Genomic DNA, 10,771 nt, shown 5'->3' on the forward strand with positions numbered 1-10,771 from the left:
TGCAGCTCATTTGCGTTCCGTAGCCCATCACAGCTCCGTGCAATGAGCCAGCTGAAGCCTGATTGTTCTGCCTTATTGATGCAGGTCTAATAAAAAAACCTCTTCTCCGCTCACGGTGCAATTGTTACGTGGGGCCTGCTCTGATACCTTGTTCCCACTATCAGATGTTTTACGCTGCGTGCATTCATACTTCTGGGTGGTCGATCAAGGATTTGGTATGTACTCATTAAATATTCTGTTTTTTCACAGTGAGTGAAGAGGGCTGTGATAAAGCCCATGTTTTGTGATGACGATAGTGAGAAGCACAAGGCATAGCTCATTGACAGTGAATTTGATTGTTCTTAAAATCGAATGAATTTCTAGTATTCCTGGCTAAAACATATTCCATGTTAGTAATCCTGAACAGGCTCTGAAGTCAGAACTTGGTGTTTGCACCCAGGCAGGACTGATTCCCGTGTGTGATGTTTGACATGAAGTTCCAGATCAGACTGCATGAGGAGGGATGAAATCTAAGTGCATCTGGAAGAAGCAGCTCTAACACGCACTGAGCCTGCTGCCATCCCCTGTGCTGTGGGACAGTCTGGGCCAGATGTGGCTGCCAGCACCTGTTACAGCTACAATTGTTGGTGTTTGCAGAACGGAAATTATCCAAGGGAAAGCACGAGTTTCGATTTCTCATAAAGAGCTTGAGGCTTTAGGTGGACAAAGTGTTCCCACACCTCTCCTAGGGCAAGAGTTGGGTTTTCCTGCCTTTTATGGGAAATGTGTAATTTCCTTCAAATCTGTGAAAGACTTTAGAGTATAACTCATGCAAAAATCATAAACTTGTGTTTGAAAAAATAAAAAACATACTCAATTCACTATGTTCTTTGAAGAGGCGAGGAAAGTAGCGTTTTTAGATTTCTGTAATGAACAGAACTAAAAGTAAAAATACATGTTTCAAGAGTCGAAGCATATGAAAAAATGCTAAGCATCATCCACTGATGCTTCAGAATCCCGGTGAAATGCTTTGAATTGCAACATATCTGTGAGGAACAAGGATCAGTGGGGATCTTGAATGAAGCACTGTATTAGCCAATATAAAATACTGAGCGTGATGGAGTTGTCAAGTCTCGATGTGTTGTGTGTGGTTTATAAGGCCCTAACATGCCACTGAATCTCACAGTAAATACTCACAATTTCTTACTGATAGAACTAAATTTACAGGTCATGATCCAAACTTAACCTGGATTTTTTTTAAAAACTTTGTTCTTACACTTCTGCTCCTTGTACATTTGTGCTACTGTAGTAGGAAAGCACAGGTCAGTAGGCTTTTATAAATTTATGGTTTTACTCCTTTACAAAAAGGAGAATTTAAAGGCACAGCTCAGCATGGGTCTGTTAGCATTTGTATACATCTATTGCTTTAACAAACTTATTGGGGGGAAAAAAATCAGTCCTTACTTATTTATTTTGAAACTTTTCCCTTGGACTTCAGTATATTTTCTAAACAAAAGATGTCTGCCTTAGTAATTTTGTCTTGCTGGTTTTGAAGAAAGAGATAATTAATTTAATAGCAATGACTCTCATGTCTTCCAAATCCTTTTTTCTTAGATACTTTCCTTTCCTATTACCTTTTCTTCCCATTTTTTTTTTTCGGTTCAGTGAGGTTCTGCAGCTCTCTTTGGAGGGAGGTACTCTAGATCAGTGACACAGGAAAGTGCATCTTAGTTCCAACACTGTATCCATTTATTGGTGTGAATTCAGGCCAGGAGACATTCAATGTTAATACTCTTTTATCTCTGTAAACAACTATTCAGGAAACATGACAACAGAAAAGAGCTTGCTTTCTGCAGCCTCTTATGTACTTTTGTAATTACGAAAGACTGTCCACAAATATGTTACAGTACATTTTTTCTTTTCCTGCAAGAGCCTAGAAGTGTGATTAGTTTATTACAACAGAGAAGCTCAAATGATCTCGCTACAAAATCTTCTTGTATGAATCCAAAAGATAACGAGCCTACACCACTAATGAATTGTGTAAAAGATGCAAATTTGTATCCAGGAGATAAGAGAATTTTAATTTCTTAATTATTTGCTATTAATGCATTCTTTGTGACTTGTGATTGCTTTGGGGCTTAAGGTAGTTGAAGAAAAAGGTGCTAATTCTTGTATAACTCTAAACAGCTGCTCGAGAAAAGTATTTGTTCATTGCCATATCTCAACATATATCTATGCATTACCTACTTGCATAAATTGCTACAGAAATTTAGAGACTGCGACATCCAACAGACCGCACAGTTGTAAGTTATTTCAAATGTGTTTGAAGTCATGAAACCTGAGCAGAGTTAGGTGACGGAGCCCACTAAGGAAAAAAGAATTACCTCTATTGTAGAACAGCTTAAACAGTGAAAATGTGTTTTGGGACCAGTACGCATTGCAACGCTGCAATACACTGCACCGGCAACAAGTTGCTTGTGAGGGTAAAGCTCTCCTCCCGAACCAAAGTGAGCTGCAAGAATGTCATTTCACTTGTCTAAATGCAACCCTGCTGGTGACTTTTGCCACCATGAACCTCACACCTTGAGGCTTGAGGCTAAAGCACGCTGCTCTTCTGCTTCACCTTCCAAAGTCTGCACAGGAACAAGGCCATAGTGCTGACAACAGGAAGTTACTGCGCAGAAAAGAGTAATTGCCCAATTAGTGGTTAAAGAGTGGGGGCAAAAAAAAAAACCCTTAGCTTCATTTCATGACTTAATTCTATTCTCCGAAGTTATTGCTGGGTGTCACAACATCACAGGTATGTACCCAGCAGCAGGCTGGGACTTTGAGGTACTTCTACCAGCACGCAAAACTCCTAAGGAATCCCAATAATGAGGGAGATAAATCATGTTAAAGAACAAGAACAGCTTAAAGGAAAAGCCCAACTGGGATCCCTACTGCTTCATTAACTGCTGAGATTTGCCTGACAGGTGAGACAGGGAATAATGGTGTTTGAGGCAGAACTTGTCACCAGAGCATGTGGTGTTCAAATGGCGTTTCTCTCCCCAGCTGCAGGGTGCAGACTTGTTGCTACACATGATTCACAAAGGAGCTGGAGCTCATGGAATCCACAGCTACGTTGTGTGGCTGAAGAAGCACCTTCTCCAAGACACCAAACAAGAGGCATCTTTTCATGCCCTGGCCACATGCCCACTTTGGGCAGATAGAAGCTTTGCTCTCAAGTAGAAGGATAAAGATGTCGTTCCTTGCACAATATAGAATCTGAATGTAAAATAAATCTAGAACCAAAGGTGTAGTTTGATGGACCAGAATATAAAATTTTGGATCTAGAACCAGCCTAATATTTACACTAATACAGAATTTTCTTTCCTCTGTGAACACAAAGACAATTCCAATTAATACCAGACTATTTTTAACATAGGAATGACTACAAAATTGCATGTACTGGATTTATTGAACAACAACTGTTTACCCAAGTTTGGAATATCACAGTACTCAATCAAATTTTGTGGCCTGCTAGCATGCATGCAAGTTCTAATTTAGTGACATTTTTTTTAATTATTCACGGTAAGGAAAAAAAGTAAACTCTGCAAATACTCAGACCATGCAAGAACTCATACCTTCTTAACACAGCTGAACAGATAGTAATTTCTCTAAATGAATCACAGAATCATAGAAAAGTTAAGGTTGGAAGGGACCTTGAAGATCACCTAGTTCCAGCACCCCTGCCTTGGGCAGGGACACCTCTCTCCCACTAGCCCAGGCTGCTCAAAGCCCCATCCGACCTGGCCTTGAACACTTCCAGGGATGGGGCATCTACAACTTCCTTGAGCAACCTGTTCCAGTGCTTCACCACTCTCATGGTGAAGAATTTCTTCCTTAAAATGAAATGTCATATATTTAAAATATTTTACTTTATTAACAATAAATTATCTGTGGCATCACCGATCAACAAAACACTAAAGATGTAGCGTGCAGATTGTCTGCATCCTCATCAGAAAGGCAACACGACTGGTACCTTCAGAAAAACTGAAGAAATTATGATGAACTTATTTACATATATCATTTTCAACCCTATGAACAACGCAGAGCAGGACATGTACTTCCAAATTTCCCCAACTTTTATATTAAATAAGGCAATAATAAAAAACATAACATCACAATAACTCTGGCTACCGAGTCCTGATATAGTGCCGTGCTCAAAGAGGAATGTGCAAAAATAAACACTTGGAATTTGCACTTTTACTCTTCACTGTGTAAAATTAAAGAAAAAAAAAAACAACAACAAAAAACCAAAGAAACCAAACCACTACTGTTCCAAATTCCACTGTCAGGAAAAACAAAAGAAAAGCTTCTGGGAGAATCCCAATTGACAAAGCCATTAATTCAGCCTGTGGCACTATTTGGAATATCTTGAGCATCTGCTAAATGTAGTTTTTGGCTGACGCAAACCATTAAGGAATAACATTTTCACATATAGATAAGGTATAAACAAGATAGCAGCGTTACATAGAACTGTGCTTAGTCCTGTGGCAGGTATGCACCGGTCCAGTCAGGTTCAGTTCTATTAAGTTCTACGCTAGTTCACTGTCAGTAGATTAATTTACTGAGACTTAAGCGTTACATACCTCCAGAACGAGCTGGTGGCTCAAGGGGGATGGCAGATTACTTTTATCACTATTATGTGATATTATCCTCACATTCCACTTGTGTTCTTTATGAGACTTAGCCTTAAACAGCTTTCCATGGACACCAAGGATGCATCTGTCAATGTTTTAAGTCCCAGACCAGAGTTCCACCCTCCTCAACGCGTACAAAGTGTGTAACATCAGAAGTAACTAGACTGCAGGATTAACAGAACGCAACGCTCCCCAGCTACTAAAAGCATGATGTAAAGACAAGCAAAGACATTTAGCTTGATCTTCTGAGTGGGCTAAGTGCGCACTTTTGATCAATTACTGAAGCTCTGCTGAAGTATTTGACTCAACACAGCCTGACCCCAGAATAAAAAATTAGGTCAGTGATAAACAGCTGCACATATTTCTAGAAAAAGCTAAAAGGTAGTAAGATTCACTTATCAATTGGACAGAACGTTTTTGGATATATAAAAGGAATGTTACCATGTATGCTTGTTTCTAGAATCTCTCAGGAAGATGTATTTAGAATGACCCTGCTTCTGATGGGCTTTGCCATCAACTGTCAACACACTGGCTAAAGTGGGTACACACTGTTAAATAAATCACCATACGAAAAAACAGCCTGTAATGAAAAGTGTTGAGATCCAGTCACTTATGCATTGGAAGTACCTGAAATCCATGTTGTATTACAGTCCTAATTTGAAAGACAGGATGTTTTTGAAACCATTCAACTCGTATAAAGACAGCAGTTACTGGGGAAATATACTGTAATCTGGCTAGAGTTAGTAATTGTAACGCACAATAGACATTTAAGGAAAAGGATACATCGATGAATTCAGTTCTTCTAGCTGAAATATAAATGTAGAAAGTATCAGAAATGGCATTTCAGTCAAATAAATGCAACAATTATGCCTAAATTATGATGAAACAGATACATTAAAACAATGAAGGAAATCACTAATAGTGTGGGCTGAAATGTATGATTTTATTACAAAAAGCAAAGCAAAACTTGCACTGAATTCTATCCAATAGAGCTCTGTCCCAAATTAAGCTTAAATCAACCAATCTCAGGAAATTTAAAGATCTTTTGACAGTTTTGGTTCTTATGGAAATACACTAGAGAAAGGAGAAACTGAAAGTGTAGAATATACAGATCTAAATTCCTTGTTAGGTGTGGTCTACCCACACATAGGAGTAGCAGCTCCTTGACACAATGGCTGTCTCTAAACAGGCCTACACCCTCTGATGGTTGACAGCAAGACTGCTCCCCTCACCAAAACAAGCAATATGTATAAATAAAATAAAGACAAAACCCCCAAGGTACTGTGTTTCTCAAAACCAAGATGAGGGCAGGGCTTATGTCTTCATTCATTACAGATTTGTGGTTTTTTCAACTATAAAGCGGTGCCTGCCCCAGTAGCGTTGTTTCCCTGAGCCAAGCGCAGTGAGCAAAGTTCCCTGCACGCTGCCTTCGCTGTACTTACATCTGACAGCAGCCTGTCCAGGTTGGAGTCACTGGCTGGTTTTCTTTTGTCTTCAGGGAGTTCTTCCAGCTCCCCGTAGAGCTCCAGATTGAGGCGAGCGAGTTTCTCCTGCATACTCCGCACGTGCTCCATCTGCTCGATGGAACATTCATTTCCTAAAAGGATGAGCAACAGCTTTAGAGAAAGGAACCTGAGAGAGCAAAGGAAAGTGCAAAGACACAGCTTTTAACATCAAAGAGGCATGCAAACAGCAAATTTACAAGCTAATTTGCTTTCTCAATGATTTCTTCCTGGTTTGCTGCTGAAGTTTCTGTCATCCTGTCTGGTGATATTTAAGAATACTGAATTTAGAGTAACTACCAAATGTACTACTTTTTAAAATATATGTGGACTTTTTCTACACTCCTGAATTTCTCTCTAATTTAGGAAGGCCCTGTTTTTTAACTTTAAATATGATCACAATAAACATTCTTTCTCATTTTGTTTAATTTTGGAGGTTTCTTTCCTGTAACCGTTTTTTTATATATCACAGAATTTTCAGGTTTCTCTTCTAAAATCCATGTGGAATTAAAACGACATGGTGCCCCGACATTAAACTTGCAAAAGCATACGTGCATCTTTCTACACAGTACAAGATAAAAATTGAAGCAGAAGAGTGTCATGGGTTTTTGAAACCTCCATCAAGATGCTAAGGCAGAATAGTAAGCTGGGTAAAATACAACTTGTACTGGATTCCATAAAGGTTGTTACCAACAGTCTAAAGTGTTAATATGCAGCAAAGTTGGGTGCTCAATACGGTTACTTCTTATTTTTCCTATACTGTCATAAGTGACTAATGACTTTTAAATTTGGTATCTTAAATCCATCAGTCAAGGTACTGCCTTTGGTAAGGCACGCTGGAAGGAACAGCGAAACAGCATGTGAATCATCTCACACCACAAACAACCTTACAATAGGACTTCGATTTAGAAATGCAGTAAGATCTATCAAGTTATGTTAAACATCATTTCACAGAGGAGAGACCAACATGACAAACCGGGAGCCTGTCCGTACAGCACATTTGTTTGCAAGTGTTACCATCGTACAGCTATAACATACAGACAATTCACGCACGTACCAAATGCTTGAAGTTTGCCAGAATGGAAGTCATTCAGGAGACTCAGAAGTCCCCTTTCCATTTCCTGGACATCTGATACATCTGTGAGAAAAGAATGCTGGATTGGTGCTGCTTGCGCCCCTTTTGCTTCGCCTCCTGGAGGTTTGGCTTTCTCTTTTATTATGCTGAAAGAAATAATTGAACAAAACAAAAAGATTACTTCCTGCTTTCGCTTTCACCAAGAATCTGAAATGTAAGATAAGTGTACATCTGGGCTGAAAAAAATATATAATACACATTTCAGACACTCCTTTTAAGCTAAAAAAAAAAAGAAAGGATCACCAGTTTGTCTTAAGAGTAAAGAACATCACTGTCTTAACAGTTGATTCTGCAAAATGAATGTTTTCGACAATCTGCTTTCCTATTAATAGCGGAGAATGTTAGTGGAGCACATGTACGTAACAGCCACCTTCATAACCTGAAGACCATTACCCCACAGTGGCACATGGGGCATTTCCTACATGAAATCACCCAGAAAGCACCTGCAAATTCTCTTTAAGCCAGAGAGAAAGAAAATCTCAATCACAAACGCTTATAGACTGCAACCAGTGTGGAAAACAACTCATTATAACCTACACAGGAAGGTGACCTTGCCTCCAGATAAATTTTCCTTCTTTCTCGCCTTCAAACAACAGCCAAATTTTGTAAAACTCACCATCAAAATCAATCTCCCAGTCCTCTAACACACACCAAATGCAACTAGTCCATTGCCAAACAAATGTTAAATATGCCAAAAATTCTCTCTGCAACAAGCTCCCTCTGCAACAAGACCACCAAAATTCCTGGATCTTATACATTTTTCTCAGACACAATATTTCTTCAGAGCACCCTGTGCCCATAGAAACTACATGGATGAAAATGAATAACTGTTAACAAATCCAAACGAACACGCCATCAGCATGGCAGCTAAACACACAGTTACCACTGAGAAACAGCCTATTCCATCTCTGACTCGGAGGGGGACAGACAGACAGACAGACAGACTGCATCCTAACCTAATCCAATTCAGGTAAGGCGCTGTTTTGCCTATCTACGTGTGCACACAGCCTCTCTCTCCCATTGCTGTGGCTGCTTCTGCAGCCTCATGGCGAGCCTGTTCAGGACATGATTCAGTGGAAAATTTTGAGCCTAAAAATTAAAATTTAGAGTGCTATGGGATATTAAAAAAATCACAGGCTTAGTAAAGAGGCTGTATTTAATTAGTGATGATAATAGGGTTTACTGCATAGTAAGCCCCACCCTTCCCTTGAATACTCCCATGCTCTGCTAGTCATAAATTCTTTCCTATGGGAAATAATCATTCTTTTTCCAACCTAACAGGTTCTGTAGTCTACAAACATCATATAGATTACACAGGTTATATGATGGAAAAACTAACAGTCCAACAATTATTGTATCTGGTACAACTCAGAGCAACACATCTCAGTTTAGGTTTAACTATGGCTAATTCGGCTTCAATTTCAGACTTAAGTAGAGGAGGTTTGTATGCCAAAAAAGTCATAAATTGATTCCACTAGTATCTGAAGTTTAATACAATATATTACCACTCCTGGAAAACTTATTTCATTAGATTCTTGCAGGTGAAGTTAAAGATGAATTAAATACTCCTACACCACTATCGTAACATTTTTATGTCAGTTAACACTCCTGCGTGGAAAGTTCAATGAATTGTCTGCATTACTGCTCTTTGGTAAACTTAACAGTTGAGCAAGAATGTCCTTTTCTAAAACCTAAAGCAAAAAGGACATTTTCTTCTCTAGCCAATATTGTGGACTATAAGAAATTAATTTCTAGTACATTCCAGAATAGTGTTGAGACTTATGAAACTGTATAGTCAGCTGCAGAAACCATCAATCTTCAGCATGTCAGTATTTATTATTTCTCTTGAAATATTAACACATTTTCCCTGAAAAGTAACGCACAGACTTCACATTGCAGAAATTCATTATTCATCAGGCCAATACTGGATCCTTCAAACAGACTGTCTGTGCTAATGATAACAGTTCACTCTTTAATCTACAGCTTAAATTTATAGGTCAATAAACTTAGCAACCTCTCTCTGGCTAATATTTCACTTTAAAATCTCTCTTCACTCACTTATCTTCTGTATCTGCCATGCCCAAGAAATATATTTTCAAAAGTGCAGGAAAATTAACATTCTTAAATTGAAACAGATGGATCATCAGTAACACACAAACTATTCTAAAAGGTACTTTCTGAAGAGGTGAACACCTCTCTCTGCACATGAGTGTGGCCTGGGTGCTACTGTTGCCCCCACTGATACATCCCCAAACAAAAACCACACAGGAATCCAGTTCTAGCTCATCCTGTTCAATTTATGTCTGTCATTTCCTGCCCTACTTGTCAGTTCCAACCTTGCAATCATGTAATACTTTAGTTTGTTCCTTGCAGCTGTACATCTGGTGCTCTGCTATCTCCCATATAACAACCATGTTTACCATATTTGATGATCCAGCTCTTGTCTTTCACCAGTTCTATCAGGCTATCATCTCTTCAGCTAAATTGTTATCAGTATGAGATTGTGTAACATTTTACAAAGCTTACAAGAAGACTGGTGAGCACCTTCCTGTTCTGTAAAATAACCATTATATTGCATTAAACACCAATTGTTTGCTAAAAAGGACACGTCATCAAAAATTGTCACAAGTCTGAAGTTCTTTCTTCTCATTCTGTCCCAGCCAGTCTGAACAGTCTTTAGACTGTGTAAGCATTGGCAGGTTTCTGGCTCTCCCTTGAACTGAGCTTGCGAGGTGCTCCCAAGCTTACCGTTTTAACTTTGGTTTTTGTACTGGAGGCTGAGGTGCAGGATTTGAAAAGGCTGTACTTTTACTGACGGGCACTGAGTTTTTCTTGGAGGTAGTGACCTGAGCAGGGTGACTGGTAGATGATTTGGGGCTCCTCCTCTTGATTTTTCTTTCTTCCATTTCTTCCAGTTTACTGCATCTAGCCTAACTTCTTGTCCTCCAAAAGGAAAATAAAGAGTAAGAAACATCAGTTATAACTGGCATTTACAATAAAGACAAGTGAAGAACCAGGTCACAGTGCATGGAAATAGTTCTATAGTTTCTTCAAAGATGAACAGTCACTTATGTCTTCAAACGAGACAATCCAGTTTTCAGAAGCTGCCCAGGCCTGCCCGAGCAGCAAAACGGGCAAGAATTAAAATCTTCCGAACCAGCTTCAACTGGCAGGTACCTCAAAAAGTTCTCAACCTTTACGTCCCATGGACTATTGATAGAAACACGGTGACTATTCAAGTGCACACCACTCAAAAGGACTGAGAAAGGACTGTGGCATGAGGGAGCTGTCGTTCCCCCCTGCCGAGTGCCCGCCTCTGAAGGGAGAGGCAGCGGCCTGGTCAAAACTCAGCTGGCGCTGAGTTGTTACTGCGGTTTCACACGCTGCTGATGGGGGATACCCAGCACCAGGCGGCTGCTGTTACAAACGTGCTGTACGCAATGATCTCCTACCGAACGATCTCCTCGCAAACC

At 39.5% G+C, this 10,771-nt stretch overlaps 1 protein-coding gene across 1 annotated transcript; it reads right to left on the reverse strand.

Annotated features, from left to right (window-relative positions):
• Positions 1–4,297: 4,297 nt before the first annotated feature.
• On the reverse strand, positions 4,298–10,274 carry CCDC28A (coiled-coil domain containing 28A). The gene is made up of 5 exons (XM_009865467.1): positions 10,047–10,274; positions 7,221–7,384; positions 6,104–6,258; positions 5,445–5,467; positions 4,298–4,423 (listed from the first exon to the last, which is right to left on the reverse strand). The coding sequence occupies exons 1-5, from the start codon at positions 10,202–10,204 to the stop codon at positions 4,369–4,371; spliced, it is 555 nt and encodes a 184-aa protein (XP_009863769.1). The 5' UTR covers positions 10,205–10,274; the 3' UTR covers positions 4,298–4,368.
• Positions 10,275–10,771: the final 497 nt, after the last annotated feature.

This window comes from Apaloderma vittatum, unplaced genomic scaffold, assembly GCF_000703405.1.
Source record: "Apaloderma vittatum isolate BGI_N311 unplaced genomic scaffold, ASM70340v1 scaffold21452, whole genome shotgun sequence".
NCBI classification, from domain to species: Eukaryota; Metazoa; Chordata; class Aves; order Trogoniformes; family Trogonidae; genus Apaloderma; species Apaloderma vittatum.